General features: G+C 42.3%; 1 protein-coding gene across 1 annotated transcript in view; it reads left to right on the forward strand.

Moving 5' to 3' along the window:
* Window positions 1-22,692, forward strand: part of ANXA3 (annexin A3) — a 58,475-nt gene extending 35,783 nt beyond the window's left edge. Inside the window, exons 8-13 of the mRNA XM_036270855.1 lie at window positions 2,560-2,616; window positions 3,232-3,325; window positions 4,982-5,077; window positions 9,459-9,517; window positions 11,477-11,599; window positions 22,235-22,692. Coding sequence (XP_036126748.1) covers window positions 2,560-2,616; window positions 3,232-3,325; window positions 4,982-5,077; window positions 9,459-9,517; window positions 11,477-11,599; window positions 22,235-22,294 — 489 coding nt within the window. The 3' untranslated portion in view covers window positions 22,295-22,692. The remainder of the gene's footprint in view (window positions 1-2,559; window positions 2,617-3,231; window positions 3,326-4,981; window positions 5,078-9,458; window positions 9,518-11,476; window positions 11,600-22,234) is intronic.
* The last annotated feature ends 209 nt before the right edge of the window (window positions 22,693-22,901 follow it).

The raw sequence follows: 22,901 nt of genomic DNA on the forward strand, positions 1-22,901 counted from the left end.
GTGTGTGCGTAGCCATGTGTGCATATGGTGTGTGCACATCTGTGTTTGTGTCCTTGGTGTGTGCACATCTGTGTGTGTGCATACGGCACACATACATGCACAGGAGGCAGCCGGGTACGGTTTGGGAATCAAACAGACCTAGAATCTTATGCTCCTCTGTTGCCTACTAGCTTTATGTGTCTGGACATGTTACTTTAAACCTCAAAGCCCTTGTTTTCACATCAGTAAAATTGAAGTAATAATTGTACTAACTTCATAGGATGCTGCAAAGATAGATAGATAGATAGATAGATAGATAGATAGATAGATAGATAGATAGACAGATAGACAGATAGATGATATGAAGTACTTAGCACATAGAAAGTAATCAGTATGTGGTGTTGGCAGCTTATTATTATTAAATCAATGATAATCAGCATTTGTGACTGGAACAGAGTGCATGATGAGAGAATAAGAAGGCAAACAAACTAACAGTAGGGAATCAGCAGCACTGAAAAGAAGCAGATAAATCATGCAAAGGAGCTAATGTTTGAAAAAATTTAAAATTCATTTAAAATATTATAGTCAAATGTTTCATTTACCTATAATTTTCCAAATAACTCAGGCAATCAGTCCACACACTGAGCCACAGAGCTTTCAGCAGTAGAGCTGGTGGGGATCTTTGAAGTGGGTATTTTTTTGTTTGTGATTTATTTTATTTTTTTTTATCCTCACTAGAGGACATTTTTGCATTTATTTTCAGATAGAGCGGGAGGGAGAGAAGGGGGACAAGAGAGAGAGAAACATCAATGTGAGAGAGACACATCGACTGGTTGCCACCCACACGACCCAACCAGGGCTGGGGACAAACTGCAACCCAGGTACATGCCCTTAGCGGGAACTGAACCCAGGACCCTCTGGTCCACAGGCCGACGCTCTAACCGCTGAGCCAAACCAGCCATGGCTGAGGGTTTTTTTTTTTTTTTAATAGACTTTATTTTTTAGAGAAGTTTTGGTTTACAGAAAAATTGAGCAGAAAGTACAGAGGGCCCCCATATGTCCCTCCTCCAACCTCCTCACTATTTCCCCTATTATTAACATATTGCATTAGAATGGTACATTTGTTACAGTTGAATGAATACTGATACGTTCTTATGTTATTATTTTTAACTAAAGTTCATAGTGTACAATAGGGTTCACTCTTTGTGTTACACATTCTGTGAGTTTTGACAAATGTGTAATGTCATGTATCCATTGTTACAGTGTCATACAGGATAGTTTCACTGCCTTAAAAATACTCTGTGCTCCAACTGTTCATCTCTCTCTCTTCCTCCTTCTGAACCCCTCGCAACTGATCATTGTACTGTCTTGATGATTTTGCCTTTTCTAGACTGTCATATAGTTGGAATTATACAGTGTGTAGTCATTTCAGATTGGCTTCTTCACTTGGCAATATGCTAAGTATCTTTTCATGACTTGATAGCTCATTGCCTTTTTATCGCAGAATACTCTTCCATTATATGAGTACACTACAGGATGTTTCACCGGTTAAAGGGCATATTGGTTGCTTCCAAGTTTGGGCAATTATGAATACAAATTTTAGTGAACAGTCATGTGCAAGTTTTTATGTAAATATAAGTTTTCAACTACTTTGGGTAAATACCAAGGAGTGCAATTGCTGGATTGTATGGTACAGGTATGTTTAGTTTTGTTAAGAAACTGCCAAACTGTGTGGCTGTACCATTTTACATTCCTCCAGCAATGAATGAGAGTTCCTGTTGCTGCGATCCTTGCCAGCAACATGGTGGTGTCAGTGTTTTGGATTTTAGCTATTCTCATAAGTATTTTACTGTTTTGATTCTCAAGTCCCTAATGATAGAGAATGTTGAGCATCTTTTCATGTGATTTCTTATCATCTGAGTAACTGATGTGTGCTCAGATCTTTTGCCCATTATTCAGTTGGGTTGTTTATTATCTTATTGTTGAATGTTAAGAATTCTTTGTATAGCCCTGGCTAGTTTGACTCAGCAGTTAGAGTGTCAGCCTGCAGTCCAGAGAGACCCGGGTTCGGTTCCCGCTAAGGGCACGTACCTCGGTTGCAGTTTGTCCCCGGCCCTGGTTGGGTCGTGCGGGTGGCAGCCACTCGATGTGTCCCTTTCATGTCGATGTTTCTCTCTCTCTCTCTCTCTCCCTCCCACTCTATCTGAACAAAATATCAAAAAATGTTCTCAGGTGAGAATTAAAAAAAAAGAATTCTTCATGTATTTTGGATACAAGTCCTATATCAGATAGATATATGTTTGCCAACAATATTTTCTCTCAGTCTGTGGCTTGTCTTTTTATTCCCTTACGATCTTTGCGTTTTCAGAGTAGGAAACTGAGGCTCAGAAAGTTGTGTGATTTGCTACAAATGTCATGGCTATTCAGTGACAGGGCCAGAACTGGAGCCCGGGAGCCTGAGTCCTCTGTGCTACTTGACCTCTGCTGGAGGTGACCCTCACTTGCCCTGCTGGTGGGATACCGAGTGTCAGAATCCTCAGTCTTTAAAAGGGTTACCTTGCTTTTATCTTCCTTGTTTAGGGCAGAAGAGATGAAAGTCTAAAAGTGGATGAGCAGCTGGCCAAAAAGGATGCCCAGGTCAGTAACAGAGCAAAGAAAACATCTCCTCTAACTATGACCTCCCCACCTAGTCTACCTTCTCATTTCCGTGGCACCGCTGGGGCTGTTGTCTCCTGTCCTGTCTGAAGGAGAAGCCTGAAGGCGGGGAGCATCCAGCCCCAGCCCTCTGCCTTCCCCAGTCGGGGTTCTTGTTCCCCTAGCTCCTGCCACCCCAGCTCTCAGATGTCTAGTCTGCTAAACGTGCATGAGAGACTTGAGTGATTATCTCACTAACTCTGAAACAGAGGAAACTTCCCATGCTTCCCTTTCCACCTCTTCAAAAAGAGAGAAAGAGCCCTGGCCGGTTTGGCTCAGCGGTTAGAGCATCGGCCTGTGGTCCAGAGAGACCCGGGTTCGGTTCCCGCTAAGGGCACGTACCTCGGTTGCAGTTTGTCCCCGGCCCTGGTTGGTCGTGTGGGTGGCAGCCACTTGATTGTCCCTTTCACGTCGATGTTTCTCTCTCTCTTCCCCTCTCTCCCTCCCACTCTATCTGTACAAAAAATGGAAAAATGTCCTCAGGTGAGGATAAAAAAAAGAGAGAGAGAAAGAGAGCTGTGTCCATAGAACACTGACGTCTTCCCGCCTGTCCCCCAGATTCTCTACAATGCTGGTGAGAACCGCTGGGGCACGGATGAAGACAAATTCACGGAGATCCTGTGTCTGAGGAGCTTTCCCCAGCTAAAACGAAGTAAGGACGCTCGGTGCAATCCTTTTGGCTTTGTGTGGTTGTGCAAATGCTTTTGGGTTTAATACAGACAGTTTGGGAAATGAAGAGAAACATTGCAGAGGCTGTTCCCTTTTTATGTACAACAGTTCAGGAAACAAGAAGCCGAGCGGAACTGACATGACTCTTGTTCCCCTAGAAGCTGATAGATAACTAGTGAGTGACAGGAAACCGAGGGGGGAGGGATGTGGGAGAAAAGGGGCAGCCCTCGGGTGAGAGCAGAGAGCAGAGCTCCTGTGGGGTGGAGGAGCCTGGCTGGGTTGCTTCCACCCCAACTCTTTCCTAGTTCGCCACTTTCCAGGAGAACCAGGTGTTACAGTGTCTGTTAATGTAGTAGCATGGATTCAAGTTCAGCTCTTTCTGATACGAAGCTAGATTTCGTGGGGATGAGAGACAGCTCTCTTTGTCAGACCAGTCATCACATGGAACTGCTAAGCACCCACCCCTCACTCACGCATCTCCCCGAGCCATTCTGGGAGCAACAGCACCCAGAGGCCGGAACTCCTGGAACTCTGCTCCCTCTGAGCATCTGGCCGGGGCCTCCAGGTGCGCATCTGGAGAACATCCGCAGTCACGGTGCGCGACCAGCTCATGCCGAGCTCGTGGGGAAATGAGGAAACAAAGATGTTAACAGGATTTTTTAAATTCTGAGGTGGCCCTTCCTTAGAATTTTATTTATAAAACAATGGTTAGAGTATATCATAGTTGCTTTATTAATGTCTTTATTTGAAAAATGAAAACTGCCCTGGTCAGTTTGGCTCAGCAGTTAGAGCATCGGCCTGTGGTCCAGAGAGACCCGGATTCGGTTCCCGCTAAGGGCACGTACTTTGGTTGCAGTTTGTCCCCGGCCCTGGTTGGGTTGTGCAGGCGGCAACCACTCGATGTGTTCCTTTCACATCGATGTTTCTCTCTCTCTCTCCCCCTCCCACTCTATCTGAACAAAAAATGGAAAAAAATGTCCTCTGGTGAGGATAAAAAAAAGAAAGAAAAAGAAAAACCAAACAATTCTAGATCTCTCTCCAGAATTTATTTTTTTCAAAATTTACTTGGAAAAAAATTTACTTAGCTTGCAGAATATGCCCACATCCTTGGCTATGTAGTACAGGTTTTGCTTTGGGGCAAACAGTGATCAAGAGATTCGAACGCCTTCAGGTCTGTGTAAAGTAGGCCATGCTCCCTGAGGGAATGATCTGCTCAACAGTAGGACATCTTCATACTGAAGATTGTGTTAGCGGATAAAACATTTGATTAATGACCACATTGTTGTTTCCCAGGTGGTACTATAATTTAAAAATAGCCCACCTTACTAGATATATTATTTATTATTTAAACTTTTAGGCTGTTTTAAATGCTAACAGCCTGGGAAGAGGGAGAGGAGAGAGAGAAAAAGATCATTGAAGAAAATGGCCTATGAAGGTCTGGTTTTATTGTAGATGGGTTTTGTTTTTTTTAAGATACGAAAAACAAAAACTTCGTGTTCAAATTTTGATGATTTAAAAGAAGGGTATTTGAACTCGCCACTTAACCACCTGATTTGCTGCATACTGAGTCAAAAACTGGAATATTGTCACATGTGGTCAGCTGGGATGCTTTCACTGTTTTTGTGGTGCTGCTTTTTAGCATTTGATGAATACAGAAACATCAGCCAGAAGGACATTGAGGACAGCATAAAAGGAGAAGTATCTGGGCATTTTGAAGACCTACTACTGGCCATAGGTAAGCTCTGGAGTGCTTATACACCGAGTTACTTGGCAGTTGATCTAGTCAATATCAGGGTTGGTTCGCTCCTTGTGCGAATCCTCACTGATCCATCCTCACTGATCCATCCTCATGCTCCCACACACCCCAGTCCAGCCCACGTTACACACACTGTGCTCGACAGATATTGGTAAATGGATGCATGAAAAAGTTATTTTTTACATTTTACTTTGCTTTTAACTTTGTATTTGGCTTGTCACCACGTTTATGGATTGTAAACCCATTGGGAGGTAAACATATTAAATTCCTCCTGGCATTTTGTTTGAGCCTTGTTGAACGCTGAGATCGAAGCCAGTGTGGTAATTTACCATTTCGGGTTATTTTTGGAAGGTGTCCGCGGCACGTTGAGCTCATGTCAGTGTCTGTGCTAGTGGGAGTGTGTCAAAGAGCAAGTCAGTCACAGATTGAATTGGGCCTAGAGAGACACGTGGATAAATGAGCAGACAAAACAAGTTGATCTGTCTTCTCAGTGAGATCTGTCCTTTTAGGCACCAAAGAGCACCTTGCAGGAAAGGTGCAGTCAGAAGGACGAGAGGCTGTTCAAACACAGGGTTTGGTGACCCTCTAGCCCGCGTCAGGCAGCGAAGTCTATTATGTGCTGGTACACTCACAGGATGTTAGCAGTCCTAAGCACTCTAATTTAGGGCGGTTATTGGGCTTGCTGCAGCCTTGTTCTCCGTTAATTCCACACATCTTGTCATCTCATCAATGAAAATCATTTCTGTCCTCCACCATGATAGTAACAGCTCCTCTGGTGAGATGAAGATAGCCAATGTCTGAAGGTACCTTCCTCTGGAGTGAACCTGATTCATCTTCAGATGTTAATTACCTCGGGAACTCCCAAATAGAGGTCCTCAGATTGTATTTTTCAATAAATACTCATCTGGCACTTAGTGTGTACCCAGCACTGCTCTCAACTCTTTACAACTATCAACATATTTGATCCTTATAACAGTCCTATGGGTTAGGAAACCTGAGGCACAAAAAAGTTAAATTCCTTCCCCAGGTTCCCCAGGAAATGTGAGGTCAAGCTGAGGTTCCACCCAGCCGTCGGTCTCTACAATCCGATAGCCAACCACACGACGTGTGCGGTTCAGACACCATCTAAAACACACACGTATCACACGGTCTATGCTGAACTCTTTTTTAAAAAAATCTTCACCAGGGGATATTTTTCCATTTATCTTCAGATAGAGTGGGAGGGAGGGAAAAGGGGAGAGAGACAGAGAGAGAAACATTGATGTGAGAGAGACACATTGATTAGCTGCCTTCCTCCTGCACGACCCTGATCAGGGCCAGGGACTGAACTGCAACCGAGGTACATGCCCTTGACCAGAATTGAACCTGCGACTCTTTGGTCTGCCAGCCAATGCTCTAACTGCTGAGCCAAACCAGCCAGGGCTGTCCTGAACTATTCTAACGTAAATTACAGAAAATAGACCAGGCAGCAACCCACTCACGAAGTTCTAGACCCTAGTCTCAGGGCTTCTTCTATACATGTTATTTCGCTTAACTTCTAATCCTCTCTTCAGCGCCAAGATAGGGCTCTTTATCCAAATGCTGCTCAAAAAAAATGGGAAGCGCCCTGGCCAGTTTGGCTCAGCGGTTAGAGCGTCGGCCTGCGGTCCGGAGAGACCCGGGTTCGGTTCCCGCTAAGGGCACATACTTCAGTTGCAGTTTGTCCCCGGCCCTGGTTGGTCGTGCGGGTGGCAGCCACTCGGTGTGTCCCTTTCACATCAATGTTTCTCTCTCTCTCTCCCTTCCTCTCTCTCCCTCCCACTCTATCTGTACAAAAAATGGAAAAATATCCTCGGGTGAGGATTAAAAAAAAAAAAAAAACGGGAAGGAAGGAAGGAGAAAGAAGGAAAGAAAGAAAGAAAGAAAGAAAGAAAGAAAGAAAGAAAGAAAGAAAGAAAGAAAGAAAGAAAGAAAGAAAGAAAACACTGTTGACCCTGAATTGCTAAAAGATAGGCCAAGAAAGAAAAAAAAGCTTATTTTTCTATTAAAAGGTATGAAATAGAGATCAGGGTCCATAATTAGTTCTGAGAACATCCCAGTGGTAGTGATATAGCTGGTTTATTTTTTTCCATTTCACATTGTTACTCTTTATATCAGTTTTGCTGCTTTTTACTTTGCCTGCAATATTTGACAACTTCATTGAGATGTGCAAATGCAAACTCATTAAACTAAGAAGCATTCTTAGAAATATATATTGAATGATACACTAAATGTGGACTATAATGTATATTAGTTCATCAAGTAAGAGAAAGACCTTATAATTCCACTAATTTGAAGTTCAAGATGTATCACACCCATTTTCTATTTGTTTACCATTGGGATACATCACAGTTGTTCTCATCTTTACTGAGATAGAACTCACATACAATAAAATTTACCCAAAATATACAATTCACTGTTTTTTCGTATATTTACAGAGTTGTGCAACCATCGCCACAATCTAAATTTAGGATATTTTCATCAGCCTCCAAAGAAACCCTGTACCACTAGCAATCACCCCATAGCCCCTGTTAACAACTAATCTACTTTCGATGTTGATAGACCTGCCTATTCTAAATTTATCAACACATAGTTTTTACTATGAAAACCCACCTGAGCTGTATCACCTTAGAAATAATAAAACATTTCTAGTTGTCAAATCTGGACTTACATAGGAGAGGCTGTAGTCAAAAAGACTACTGCAGTAGGGAGAACACGTTCATCTCAGAAAGGTGCACGAGTCTCAGAATCAAACAGAACAGGCTTTTCCTTTAAGTGGAAGTTGGATAAGTAAGGGGGCATGGTCATTGGGTTTGACAGGACACATGTTTTGCTGTCAGCTGATTCTTGGGAGACGCTGACAGGAGGGCCTGGATTTTGTTTTAGTGGTTGTTCAGGCAGGGAGGCAAGCCAGAGTTCAGGGCCCTGAGGGAGCAGACAGGACAGACTGAAGTTAATCAGGACAACAGAAAGGGTGACAAATGGGCCACCATGGACTCGTGGTCATTGTGATGAACTTCAATGGACTCCCTGAGTTTCAGAGATTTTCCTGAGTATTCCTACTTTCGATGTTGAGTGCTAAAACAAACTTCCTCCTGCTGTGTATAACACCACTTCCCAAGTTTTTAAGACATAAAGAACAAACCTGATGCTTAAGAACATAAAGCTGAGGACAAGTTAAAGGATTATGGGGGGAAAGGATTCTATAGGAATATAATTTAGGGGGAGGGAGATGATTGAAAAGCTTAATAGGATAAAAGTAGGCATAATAACTTTTGATCAAAGTATTAAGGCTTGCTTAATATGAATATCAGAAGAAAAATAGGTAGAACCAATCCAAATGGTTGGTTTACTCTCAGACAATTTCACATCGAACACTGTTTTCATGTTTGTCCCAGATTCCATATTTGAGTTTCTGTGACATTTCCCCTGAAGTCAATTACACAAACTAAAGGCCTTTTTGCTTTCCTTAAGAGAGACTAGCCTGTAAGGCACTATGAGAAAGCTACTTAGTCTTGCTCTGATCTCCAACATCCTATATAAAATGTATTCACTTTTGGCAGAGCCCTACCTGCAGATCAGATTTAGGATTATCATAGTAATTGTGTTGCAAGAAATAGATTTACTCTCTACAAACTTTTCTTGTTCTTATGATCTTCACTTTATTTAAAAGATCACTAATTTGCTCATGCTTTTGCCAATTTCCTTTTTGTTTTACTTCTGCTTTTCCTGTTATTTCACAATAAGCATTGAAAGATTGCAGTAATTTTTAGTAACTGAATTTATACTACGGGCGTTGGTTCTAACGTAATTACTCTAACTGCCTATAAATTCTAACACAGCCACTTAAGAGAAAAGATTTCCGTTTGACAAACTGGTTTTTAAATGAACCCCAGTACCTCTTCTTCCCTAACAAGTTATTTGGAACAACATCTCTGCAGTCTTTACACCGAAGTTACCCATCAGTAGTCAGAGATGTTAGAAATGGAGCAGGTCCACCCTCGGGAGGGACCGGTGTCAGCGTAGGTGTCGGTGTGTCCGCCATCTGGAGCTGAGTCATGTGCTGTGGGGGTTTCTCTGGCAGGTAATTTCATGGCCAAAGAGAATTTCTGTGCTAAAGTTCTGTGCAAATATGACGTTACAAGGCTTTGAGATTTAGGTTACACATTCATCCCTTCATTCTAAATGAAAGCCAGTAGTGGGGGCGGGGGGTTAGAATGGATGTGGTTCCCCAAAGAATCAATTAAAAAAATATCTTACTATTTATTAACTCAATTTCTATTAAGTGACATTAACTCAGTTTCTATTAAGTGACAGTGGACATGCTTTACTTTTTATACAGCTCGTTGTGCAAGGAACACGCCTGCCTTTTTAGCTGAAAGACTGCATCAAGCTTTGAAGGTTGGTCTGGGAATTTTATACATGTTCTTCTCTTCCCTCAAGGAAAATGTAAAAATATTGTTACAGCTGATGGAATTTCATTCTTGTCCACTTTGATGAGTTCTCTTTTCTAGCTGATTCATCTACTAATCTGTCTCATGGATTGATAATGAGTGTCTTAATCATTATAGAGATAGAAACAGTGCAGTGTTGGCTGCGTGATTTCCCACAGTTCACAGTAAGTGGAGGCAGTAGAACTTGTTTTGAAACTCCAAACCTCAGCCTCGACCCATTAGGTCCAGTGGCCTCTCTAGCTGCCTTACTTGAGCCAAACGGAGTCAGCAGCCTTTCATGAGAGAGCAGCCCTGCATTTTCTTACCCGTTGCTGCTGCCCGATGGTGAACTCTGCGAGTAAAGGAGTTTGCTTTTCCTTTGGATATCTCAGACCCTGCTACACAGAAGATGCTGACCTCGGTGTCTTTACTGGACACTTTCTGTGGAAGTCCGCACGCCTTCTGAGATATGTCCAAAGTGAACACATCATTTCGCTCACCTCACTTCACCTCCCTCCCACATCTGCTCCCCATCCTGTGTTCAGGCAGCTCGCTGGACAGCCCGGCAGGATCTGCCCTTGCCCAGGTTCTGCAGTGAGACCCTTCCTCCCACCCTTGTTCCTTGCGCCACAGCCCGCAGCCTTTCTGTCCCTTGCCAGTCTCTTCCCATGTCAGAGCCTTTGCACTTGCGTCCTCTCCGCCTGAAGCCTACCTCCTGAGCTACCTGGGATTGGCTCCTACTCCTCTGTCAGGTCTCTGCTCAAACGTCACCTCCTGAGAAAGTTCTTCCCTGACTACTGAGGTCAGTGGGCTCCCTTTTAGTTACGCTCCATCCCATAGTTTTCATTACTGTTTATTCACATAATTTGTTAATTTTCTTTCCTGACCATCTCCATTCATTAGAATGGCAACCCCATGAGGACAGAGGTATAGTCTGTGTTGTTCACGACCATATGCACAGTACATGGAACAATGTCTGGCATATAGTAGATGCTCAATAAGCATTTGTTAAATCAATGAATTGCGTCAATATCCACTTCAAGGCTCAGGAATTTCACGTTTCTTCCTCTCCTTCGTCCTCTTCAAATGATACATCAGGTTTTGGCATCTGCCTTCATAAGCATCTCTTAAATGGCCCCGGTTTTTCTAGGTCGGGTCATCATCATCTCTTTGTCATGTTGGTGCACTCACCTCTGGAGGAGTCCCAGAGCGTAGCCTTCTTCTGTTGTCCTCATCCTGCCCTGCCCTCCCTTCCCCCACCGCCGTCAGAGAGACCAGAAACCCCAAATCCCATCGATCGCCACACACTCGTGTGAAAGGTCGCCCCAGCTCTTCACTCGTGGGTACAGTTAGAATTCATGTCATGGCTTGCAAGGCACATCACGCCTTTCTAGACACATCGCTTGCTATTCCTCAGTATTTACGTGTCCTTGGATGCGGCATTCTTTCCTGCCTCAAACCTTCACACCTGCTGTTTTCTCCACCGGAACGTTTTTTTCCCTCTGTCTGTGAACCCCACCCCTTCTTCTCCTGGCTGGTTATTTCGGCCTTAGCTTAAATACCACCTTCTCAGACAGGCGTTTCTTAATCCTTTATCTATTGTAGGCTCCCCTAATATATGTGCCCATAGTACCCAGTATTTCTTATATGTCATGTTATTTTGTAATGGCCTGTTTTCTTGCCTGTATCCTTTACAAACTCGGAAGCGTAACAGGGTATCCCGTCTCTGATTTCAGCATTTGGTATGGTTGTGGCAGAGTAAGTTCTCAATAAATATTTCTTGAACAGATGAATGATGAGGTTTGTTTGATGTTAAATGAGTGAAGAGTCACGTAGTTGACTGTTTTGTGTAGTATTTCTTGTAAATATAGATCTATAAGTTGTTTTGTGGCTAATTTGTACTGTGGACACCTGCGTTTCTTAACAGGGCGCTGGAACCGATGAGTTCACTCTGAACCGAATAATGGTTTCCAGATCAGAACTTGACCTTCTGGACATTCGAGCAGAGTTTAAGAAGCGTTGTGGCTATTCTCTATATTCAGCAATTAAAGTAAGTCTCCTCCTAAAAATAGCAGAACACACTTTGCCTTTCTCTCCTCATCCTCTTTCCCTTCAGTCCTTAGAACATGGAGACAGATGACTTGGATTTCTCTCTGCCAGGTGTAAATGTGTAGTAATAGCAAAACAGCCCTAGATAGAGATTGCTTTTCAGCTTTAGAATCTCAGGCACATGATAGACACTCAACTTTCTTTTCTCTTTCCAGTTTAGCAGCGGTTAATTTTTCTTCTATTGTGAATTGCTTATGCAAGTTGTTTACGTATTTTTTATATTTCAGTGTTTTTGTTTATTGCCGTGTTTCTTTTTTTTTTATCCTCACCCGAGGATATTTTTTCCATTTTTTGTACAGATAGAGTGGGAGGGAGAGAGAGGAAGGGAGAGTGAGAAACATCGACGTGAAGGGACACATCGAGTGGCTGCCACCCGCACGACCAACCAGGGCCGGGGACAAACTGCAACCGAAGTACGTGCCCTTAGCGGGAACCGAACCCGGTTCTCTCAGGACCGCAGGCCGACGCTCTAACCGCTGAGCCAAACCGGCTAGGGCATTGCCATGTTTCTTTATAAAAAATACAGGAAAGTAAAATACATATTTAAAATTTCCGCTTTGTTTCATACAATAGATGGCATGGTTCTGCAGCTTGGAGTTCTTTTCATTGCTGTATGTCAGAGCCTGTTCATTCTTTTTTTTTTATCCTCACTCGAGGACATTTTTTTGATATTTTGTTCAGATAGAGTGGGAGGGAGAGAGAGAGAGAAACACCATCGATGTGAAAGGGACACATCGAATGGTCGCCACCCACACGACCCAATTAGGGCCAGGGACAAACTGCAACAGAGGTATGTGCCCTTAGCGGGAACCGAACCTGGGTCTCTCCAGACCGCAGATCATCACTCTAACCGCTGAGCCAAAAAGGCCAGGGCTGTTCATTCTTTTAAATAGCTGCATATCATTCCATTATGTGTTTATGTACACCCACCACAGCATCAGATGTTTCCAGTCTCTTGCTGTTGTAAACAGTGCTGCAAGGTGCATACACCGCTTGCTAAGATGCCGGTGCATCTGTGGGATACATTTGAGCAGAGTTTTTTTCTGAGGTAGACTCTCAGAAAGCGGGTGGGACCACTGAGACAGATGTGACCGTATTTGTAATTTTGGTAAATATTATCATTGACTTCCATCTGCACTTCCATGAAGAATATATGAGTCCTTGTCTCTTCACAGCTTTGGTACAGAGGGTATTTTCAAGCTCTGGGTTGTTAAGATCTGATGGGTGAGAAATTATATCTCAGTGTAGTATTAGTATACATTTTCCTTAATATGAATGAGACCAAACATATTTTCATATATATATTTTTTTTTTAATCCTCACCTGAGGACATTTTTCCATTTTTTGTTCAGGTAGAGTGGGAGGGAGAGAGAGGAACAGAGAGAGAGAGAGAAACATCGATGTGAAAGGAACACATCGAGTGGCTGCCACCCGCACAACCGACCAGGGCCGGGGACAAACTGCAACCGAGGTACGCGCCCCTAGCGGGAACCAAACCCGGGTCTCTCAGGACCGCAGGCCGACGCTCTAACCGCTGAACCAAACCGGCCAGGGCCATATTTTCATATTTTAAATGCCATTGGCATTTCCCTTTTGGTAATTTTTGTATGTTCTTAGTTCATTATTCCATTGAAATTTTGGATTTTAATTATTTTGGGGGGGAGGGGGGTCAATGTCTAAGACCTCTTTTCATGTAATTTAGATTCACCTTTTGTCTATGAATTATAAATATTTTTCCCAATTTGTTATTTTTCCTTTGACATGGCTGAAGATGTTTTCCCATACTGTTTGGCATCCAGTTGAACTTATCAGTCTTTTCTTTTATAGTTTCTTTTTTGTTTGTGTGGCTCTTTTTGTGTGTGTGTTTTATTTTTAATAGCTGAATACAAGAGTATTTTATTTTTTTAAATATCTGTAGACTAGTATTACTTAAATTAGAAACAACCTACTAGAAAATATAATGGAATAATATTATTTTTTCCAATAGCAGAAAAAAGGAAACTTCATAATACCTAATAATAAACATAAAATTTTTCCAGTTCTGAATTAAAGAAAACTTTATTAAATGACATATAATATTGCTTGAATGATTAGTAAGTCTTAGGTGCAAATATTTTTGTCTTAAATTGATAGGTAAATGTGATATAGTTCCCAAATGATTTTGGGGGGGTATATCAAGTTGAGTCTAAATGTTATTTTAAAAGAACAAATGGATGAAAATAGCTAGTAATTTTTTTTGTTACAGATGTTTCTCCTTTTTCCTCCATTGAACACCCTCCTCCCAATCCCACCCCTTCACCCCCAGCATTATTGTCTATGACCGTGGTTACACATACATACATATAAATCCTGTGGTTTATCTCTCCTCCATCCTCTTCTTCTGAGGTTTGTCAGTCTGATCCCTACTTCTATGTCTCTGGGTCTATTTGTTCATCAGCTTGTTTTGTTCATTACATTCCATAAATAAGTGAGGTCATGTGATAGTTTTTAATAGTTTCTTGAGTTAAACATAAATATTGATTTCTTACTGTCTATCATTCTGCATGAGAATCCTCCTGAAATGTGTTATACAACTTCCTTTCAGTTCTCTTTTGAATTGATTTCTCTTTAGAGAGAGAGGAAGAGAGGGGTGGAGGGGGGGTGTGAGGAAGAGAAACATCAGTCAGTTGCCTCCCATATGTGCCCAACCAGGGAGTGAATGCAGCCCTTCTGGGTATGTGCCCTGACCAGGGAGTGAATGCAGCCCTTCTGGGTATGTGCCCTGACCAGGGAGTGAATACAGCCCTTTTGGGTATGTGCCCTGACCAGGGAGTGAATACAGCCCTTCTGGGTATGTGCCCTGACCAGGGAGTGAATACAGCCCTTCTGGGTATGTGCCCTGACCAGGGAGTGAATGCAGCCCTTCTGGGTATGTGCCCTGACCAGGGAGTGAATACAGCCCTTCTGGGTATGTGCCCTGACCAGGGAGTGAATACAGCCCTTCTGGGTATGTGCCCTGACCAGGGAGTGAATGCAACCCTTCTGGGTATGTGCCCTGACCAGGGAGTGAATACAGCCCTTCTGGGTATGTGCCCTGACCAGGGAGTGAATACAGCCCTTCTGGGTATGTGCCCTGACCAGGGAGTGAATGCAGCCCTTCTGGGTATGTGCCCTGACCAGGGAGTGAATACAGCCCTTCTGGGTATGTGCCCTGACCAGGGAGTGAATACAGCCCTTCTGGGTATGTGCCCTGGGTATGTGCCCAACCAGGGAGTGAACGCAGCCCTTCTGGGTATGTGCCCTGACCAGGGAGTGAATGCAGCCCTTCTGGGTATGTGCCCTGACCAGGGAGTGAATGCAGCCCTTCTGGGTATGTGCCCTGACCAGGGAGTGAATGCAGCCCTTCTGTACGCGGAGCAGTGTTTCAACCACCTGAGCCATGCTGGCCAAGCCTTCCTTTCAGTTTTCAAGAATGAAACCAGTTTTCATTATTCTCAGATCTCAGTCAATATTATATATATAGAAACCCCAAATAAATTACAAATTGTTAGAATAAGGAAGACCTGTAAAAATGTGCAAGAGACTTTCATATATTAAGCTAATGGTTCAAAACTCATAGTCCCAATAAGAATATAACAATTTGGAAATGAGGCCCGCCACTGAAATTTTTTATGTCAGCCCCCCAGGTGGCACACAAGCCTCCGGTCAGTGAGTGGTAGAGAGTGTTAGTCCAAGCTGGACCCCTGAGGCCAACGGGAGCGCAGGTTGTAGAGCGAGCCGTAGGACTGTCCAAGGCTGGAGTCCAGGGCTGGCTCACAGACGTCCACAGGTCTCTCTAGGCCTCAGCCTCATCCACCCTACAGCTCTCTCGAGAAAATCAGCTTTGGACACCTTCGGGCCCAGAGGCGAAGACAAGCAGATCTAAACCATTGCAGATTTAGATGTCACCGTGGCTGGAGCTCAGAGGGGTGACCTGGAGGATAAACCGAGCCTGGAAGAAGGACACATCTGATCGGAGCACCAGTGGTCTATAGTTGGGTGTGGAGTCTGAGTTGTCCAGACATCTGGGCCCCGGCTACAGGATCATTCTGTGCACCCCGTGGATTCTGATCCTGGGGACTGACCTCTCCCAAGCCCCTACAAGGCTGGAGTTCCACCCTGTGCGGGAGGCGACATCCTGCCATGGCCACCAGGGACTCCTTCGTCAGTCTGCATTCCTGCGTCACTATGAGCAGCTGAAGCCCACGGGCCAGCCTTCGAGGTGGCCCTACCCAGGCCAGCTAGCCACCCTTGGGCAAGTACGCGTTGGCCTGGGCCTTCGGACAGCCGTCTTGAGAACTTGCCTGCTTCGGGCTCCGCAGATGGTTTCACAGTGGGTGAACATCAGTCAACTAGAGTCACAGACCGAAATCCCCCCACCTCTCTCTGTTCCCAGCCAGAGCTTTTGTTTTTTTAACTAAACCTACGCAGAAAGAGAGGCCTGACTAAGTTTAAATCAGGAACTTACTCAAAAAGGCAACTCTGAGACTGCCTGGGGCTTGGCTCAGATTTCATCACCTGCTCACTCTCAATGCAATCTGGATCGATCCTGACACATTACAATAGTTTCAGTCAACAGGGGAAGATTCAATAACACTAACCATATTGTTCTTACCAAGGCAGAAAAGCAGACGCATACCTTTTATGAAGGTTGCCAGTAACAAGACTGAAACATAAAGGGCTTCCGGATCACCCTCAGCAAACCAGAAAATGAAATTAACCAGCAGCGCTCCTTCCCCCAGTGGTCTGGGTAGTTGAGGCTTATTGTATTAGGAAACGTTGAAACTATGAGAATCCTGATAGCCAAGAAAAATCTGTTGCTGAAGAGTCCAGTTTGTCATTTTAAATTATATAAGGTTTCTTTGTTTCTACCACCTAAAGTACATTAAGTGGTTTTGTCACATTTTCACCACTGATGAACAAGATCCTTCTAGGTGGTTCAATTTCTGTCCTTCAGGAGCTAGAGTTCTATTTTGTATATCAAACCCTTCCCCTGCAAGTTTTTTTTCACCTGCTCTAATAATTAAATCTACATGAGGCAGATTAATAGGAGCGAATAACCAAATTTAATTGCATACACATGCATGGGAACCCCACATACATGAGAGGGTCAGAAACCTCACATACATGAGAGGCTGAGGGGTAGACAGGTACAATGAGGTGTCTGTGACCTGCCTCCTGGTCGTACGTGAGGCAAGATGCTGTCGGGCTCAGGGACACTGCAGGACGATGAGAAGAGCAGATGATCAGTAACTTGTACTTTGCCTTGCCAAACACACAGGTCAAAAATGGTTATCTCTGATCATCTCTTATTAGGGGCAAGACCCCTAATTCCGATTCTTCTTGCTAGTTAAGGTGGAGAGGGGCAGAAGTTTCTCTTGAGCTGCAGGGTCTCTGTTGCCTTTAGTTTAAAAGAGTCTGTGTATCACAGAGGCATGTCTTGGGATGACTCATTCTGAACCCTGCAATATCTTCTGCCTATTTTTAGACATTTCTCTGCTCTTAAACACCTTTCTCAGTGTTTGGTGGTGATCGGTGGAGAGGAGAGACCGATGTAGGTGAAAAATGTGTATCTGTTATTAATTAATAAGATATTAATAGAATATGTGGATGTAATTGCATTTTTGGTACCTATTTAACCTATTTAAGTACCTATTTAACAAATAGCACAATTCTAGGCTCTTTAAGGGAAAACACAGTGGTCACTTTCAATTTATAATCTATGTGAAGTGAGGTAGGCATAAATAATATAATTAAAATATAATAATATGAAACAACATACAATTAAATACTAGACTGTAGGGTATAGAGAATAGTAATATAGGGATTGAGAGTGAAGGAAGTTTAGGAGTAGAGAGCGAAACGGTTTTGAGCCTACTTTTCAGGGTAATAAGCACGTGTTGAGTGCCTCCTATGGGCCAGCTGCTGTCTGGTCAGTGGGGTCTCACAGGTGACTGCTCTAGAAACATCTGTATGGTGAGAATAGGAGGGAAACCAGTGATAAGTCACTTGATTGATTAGAAGGTCTACCTTGGGGAGTATTGAAAAATAAAATCCAAATGGCAAAATGAATCCAGTTGAAAGTGAGTTCTGAGATCACGGAATTTGTATTTCATGTATTCAATTAAAAATATTTACTGAATGAGAATTATGTGCCAAGCTCAGGGTTATAATTATAGACAAAGAAAAAAAGTTTCTTGTCCTTACGGAATTACGAATACATGTAAAATCTGTATGTACAACTATGTTAAATGTAAAGAAAATAAATATTACGCTCTAAGATCATCTAATAGGAGATTTGGCCTCTAGGAAGTTGTGATTCAGATCTGGAAGTGAGTAGGCAACATCAGGGCAGCGGTCGTGGGTGTCGGGAGAGAGTAGAGCATCTAACAGAAGGAATTGCAAGTGGAAAGCCCTGTTGGTGGAGGGAAAGTAATGAAAACTGAGACCGGAGGGACCAGGCCACACAGGACATTTTTGACAAAGTTTAAAGATTTTGTCTTTAGCCTAAGAGCAGTAGGAAGCAGCTGAAGAATTTTAGTTTTAAGCCCATAGTGCTATTATTAGAAGTACATTTTGAAAAGATCCCTGAAATTGTGGAGAATGAATCGGACAGAAGATAAGTTGTTATATTAGTCACATTAGAGTAGCTGTGACTGGGTAGAGCAAAGTAACGAGCAAAGCTACTGGCAATGCAAAGAGAAGAAAAAGCAAAGACTCAAAAGATATTAGGAGTCACAGAATGGATAAAAGACTTCAATGGCACTCATGAAACCATAAAAATCCTAGAAGAAAATGTAGGCAGCAAAATCTCAGACATCACACATAGCAGAATTTTCACTGATACATCATCGCTTAGGGAAAGAGAAACAAAGGAAAATATGAATAAATGGATTACATCAAACTAAAATCTTCTGAACAGCAAAAAAATCAAGCATCAAAATGAAAAGGGAACCCACTCTATGAAAGAGCATAATTGCCAATGATACATCAGATAAGGGGTTAATTTCCAAAATATATAGAATGTTCATACAACTCAACAAAAGGAAGACAAAGAACCCAATTTAAAAATGGGCAGAAGCCCTGGCCAGTTTGGCTCAGCCGTTAGAGCATCAGCCTGTGGACCAAAGGGTCATGGGTTTGATTCCCAGTCAAGGGCACCTACCTGGGTTGCAGGTTCAATCCCCGGCCCTGGTTGGGGTCATGTGGGAGACAACTAATTGATGTGTCTCTCTCACATCAATGTTTCTCTGTCCCTCCCTCCCTCCCTTCCACTCTTTCTGAGAAGCAATGGGAAAATATCCTCAGGAAAAAGAAAAAAATAGGCAGATGATCTAAATAGACACCTCTCCAAACAGGCAAACAGGACATACAAATGACCAAGAGACATATGAAAAAATGTTCAACATCAGTAATCATCAGAGAGATGCAAATTAAAACAACTATGAGTTATCACCTCACACCTGTCAGAATGGCCGCCATCAACAAATCATCAAACAACAAGTGCTGGCGAGGGTGGGGAGAAAAGAGGACTCTAATACACTGCTGGTGGGAATGCAGACTGGTGCAGCCACTATGGAAAACAAAATGGAGTTTCCTCAAAAAATTAAAAATTGAACTGCCATTTGGCTCAGTGATTTCACTTTTAGGAATATATCTTAAGAAGCCTGAAACACTAATCAGAAAAAATATATGCATCCCCATGTTCATAGCAGTACTATTTACAATAGCTAAGATCTGGAAATAGCCCAAGTGTCCATCAATAGATGAATGGATACAAAAGCTGTGGTACATGTACACAGTGGAATACTATGCAGCTGTAAGGAAGAAAGATCTCTTATCCTTTGAGATGACATGGAGGGATCTGGAGAGTATTATGCTAAGCTAAATAAGCCAATCAGAGAAAGACAAATATCACATGATCTCACTTATTTGTGGAATATAATGAACAAAATAAGCTGATGACCAAAATAAACCCAGAGACTATAGAAGTAGGGATCAGACAGACAAGCCTCAGAGAAAGGGGATGGGGTGGGCAGAGATAGACCAAATGCATAGCTGGTGGACATAGGCAGCATGAAGGGGAGATGGGAGCAGGGAGGAGGGTGTCCATGGGAGAAAAAGGAGAAACATCTGTAACAAAAATAATTAATAAATAATAATAATAAAAAGATATTAGGAGTTAAAATTAAGACACTTTGCGTGGGGAGCCAGGAAGAGAGAGATCAGGGATGAGTCCCAGGTTCCAGACTTGGGAAACAGGTACTGGTGCCTTCCCCTGCAAGAGGGTCAGGTTTTAGGTGTTTGCGGTTTTGTTGACTTTTTCGTTCGATTTTCCTGGGAGTGGAGGAGAAAGTACATGAGTTTGGTTTTGTACATGTTGAGTTTGATATATGTAAGTGGAGATGTCAAGTCAGTAGTTGTGCTATGAGATATATTTTCAGGGTCCATTATGTTACTGAATCCTTGGACATGGATGAAAAGCCTCTAGGGAGAAAATATAGATTGACAAGAGAAGAAGTCTGAGAACTGAGATGTAAGCACTACCAACAGTGGATAAGCCTGCAGAGAAGACAAAGGTGGAGATGCCAGAGAGGGGGAGGAAAAGCCAGGAACCCTTACAGGAAAAGTAAGGGCTACTTGCTTATGGATATGGTGGTGATTGGACTGTTTTTCCAAAGCAAAAGGAATGAGCAACTTGGAGGACCAGATTGATGAATATAGAGTCAAGGAAAGTAGTGACAAGAGATAAGAGCCCAGAGTAGATTTGTTGTGGTCAGACGAAAATAAAAGAATAACTTTAAAAACCCCACACATGGAAACACCTAGAGAACATTATGCTGTCAAATAAGCCAGTCAGAGAAAGACAAGGACCGTATGATTTCACTTATATGTGGAATTTAATGAACAAACTGAACTACCAAGCAAACAGAGACAGACTCATAGATAGAGACCAGGCAGACAGTGGGGGTGGGGGGGGAGCGGAGGGATTGAGCAAAATAAGAAAAAAATAGAACTCATGGACTTTGGACAACAGTGTGGGGAGTGTGGGGAGGAGAGGGATGGGTTGGGTGGAAGAGGGTATAGAGAAGATAAATAGTGGAAAAAAAGAAAACAACTAAATTAAAAAGAAAACACACCACAGAGAAATAATTGGGAAGCTGGATTAAACGTAAAGGATAAAAGATGGGATCCAAGTTGGGAGAAGAGAGAACTGTTAAAAACAGCCAACAGAAACAGTTTCTTAAGAACAATTAATATGGTCTAATTAGGAAAGCATGAATTCTGTTTAAAGGTTTTGAAATTACACTACCTTTTTTGTGATAAAATTTTTAAAATGCCATATACATAGAAAAGCTGTTTTAATAGAAGATGTAAGGGAACAGAGGTAGGAGAAAAGGATGACTAACGTCTACCGTGGATCCAAATTTTAAATATAGCTATGTATTAAGCTACTTGGATGTGTTTTCTCAATTAACCGATAGGAACCCCTAATCATTTTTATAACTTTGATGACTAGAGGGAGCCGTCTTACACAAAGCTAGAGCATTGTGGACTTGGCAGCAGTTTGAGAAACTATTACATATGGCAGAGCCAGACATAGGAAAACCAACAGGGGAAGGACTAAAAACTGCATAAAACAAAAGAATATATGAATACCTGTTGTGTCTTATGACAATAATGCTTACCTTCTTTTCTGAATGACCCTTCTTCATTGGTTCCCCTACACTGCCACTTATGTAATATTGACCCCAATGTGAAACTTAAATGGTGAGAAATGCTCACCATTTGAGTTGCCTTGAATAAAATGAGAATAATGGGAGGCTTTTAGGCAATTTAGATTCAAAGCCAAGTTTTACCTCTGATGCTGTGCAAGAATGTTTACCTCTTTTGCATAGTAAACATGGCAACTTAGTGCTTTAAGCCTCAAACTCACATGGTATCTTTTTGGTTAGTCTAGGGGAAAGGAATTGGGAAATAGACTCTTTGGGGATGTAGTTCATTTGACTTTCTTAAGTATAATATGGTGTTAAGGGGCCAGGCGATCTGGGTTCAAATCCTGCCTCTTTCACTTTTTATGTGATTTGGCACAAGTTCCCTAATCTTTTTTCTTATTTTATTTATGTGTTAAATGAAGATACTTATGGTGTCTCCTGCTTAAACTTCTTCTAAGGGTTCAAGTAATTAACTCTAAGAAGAGCAAGTGTTTGGTAAATAATACATTAAAACTATAATTTTTTAAGGGTTTGTTAAAAAATTAATACTATGTAATATTGTGAAATTGATGAAATCTTATTTTCTTAAACCCAGATCAAAATTTAATTGAAATATACCAGGAAGGATTTAAATATTATATATTGTGAAGAAGTTACTAGGCTGGAAAACAACTATACTCCGGCGTTAATGAGTGATGGAATTAAGGGTGCGTTTTACTGAATGGTACAGGTCGTGAGTCTTGTACCACAGTGAATCCCCTAGTGCTATGGGATTTGATTCCTTCGTGGTCCCCTCATTATTTATGCTTGATCCTTCTCTCCATCGGTCCTGTTCTTCACAGTCGGATACTTCTGGGGACTATGAGATGGCGCTCTTAAAGCTCTGTGGAGGAGATGACTGAGTCCAGAACATCATCTGCAGAGGTCGCCTGCTCCCACGGTGGGCTTTCCATCAGCTCTGCTTCCTTCTTGCTCACAGTGTTTCAAAGCACAGGCAGGTGTAAACAGCACCCTGTTTTTCCTAACATATTTTCACCGTTCCATAACAGCAACAACATGATTATCGTAGAGCATCTCATCATAATGTAGTCGTTTATAAATGGAAATTTTAAATAATGTGAAGAATCTCCTAATACTGTCTAAATTTCATTTCTACTTAGGAAGTGAGCATCTTTGTACTGTTCTAAAACATTAAATGCAAATCAGAGTAATAAACGTTGTTGCTTTTATTAAATCGTCTGTTTTTAGCGTCTACTGACATTGTTGGTACCTGGTGTCAGCCACGAATGATATTTTATAACATGTTTTTGTTACAAAATCTGTTGCTGCTTCAGTCTATCTATTACCTTATTAATCATGTTTGTCTTTAAGAAAAGGAATAAAAATGAAGATGGATGTAAGCCTGCCTACACTTTCTAGTTGTGAGCAATCTATAGGAGTGGCAATGAGTGATAAGTTATTCTAGCCCTCAGAACACATCTGCTGAACTATTCATCTAAGCACTTCCTG

This window comes from Molossus molossus, unplaced genomic scaffold, assembly GCF_014108415.1.
Source record: "Molossus molossus isolate mMolMol1 unplaced genomic scaffold, mMolMol1.p scaffold_m16_p_1, whole genome shotgun sequence".
Lineage (NCBI taxonomy): Eukaryota > Metazoa > Chordata > Mammalia > Chiroptera > Molossidae > Molossus > Molossus molossus.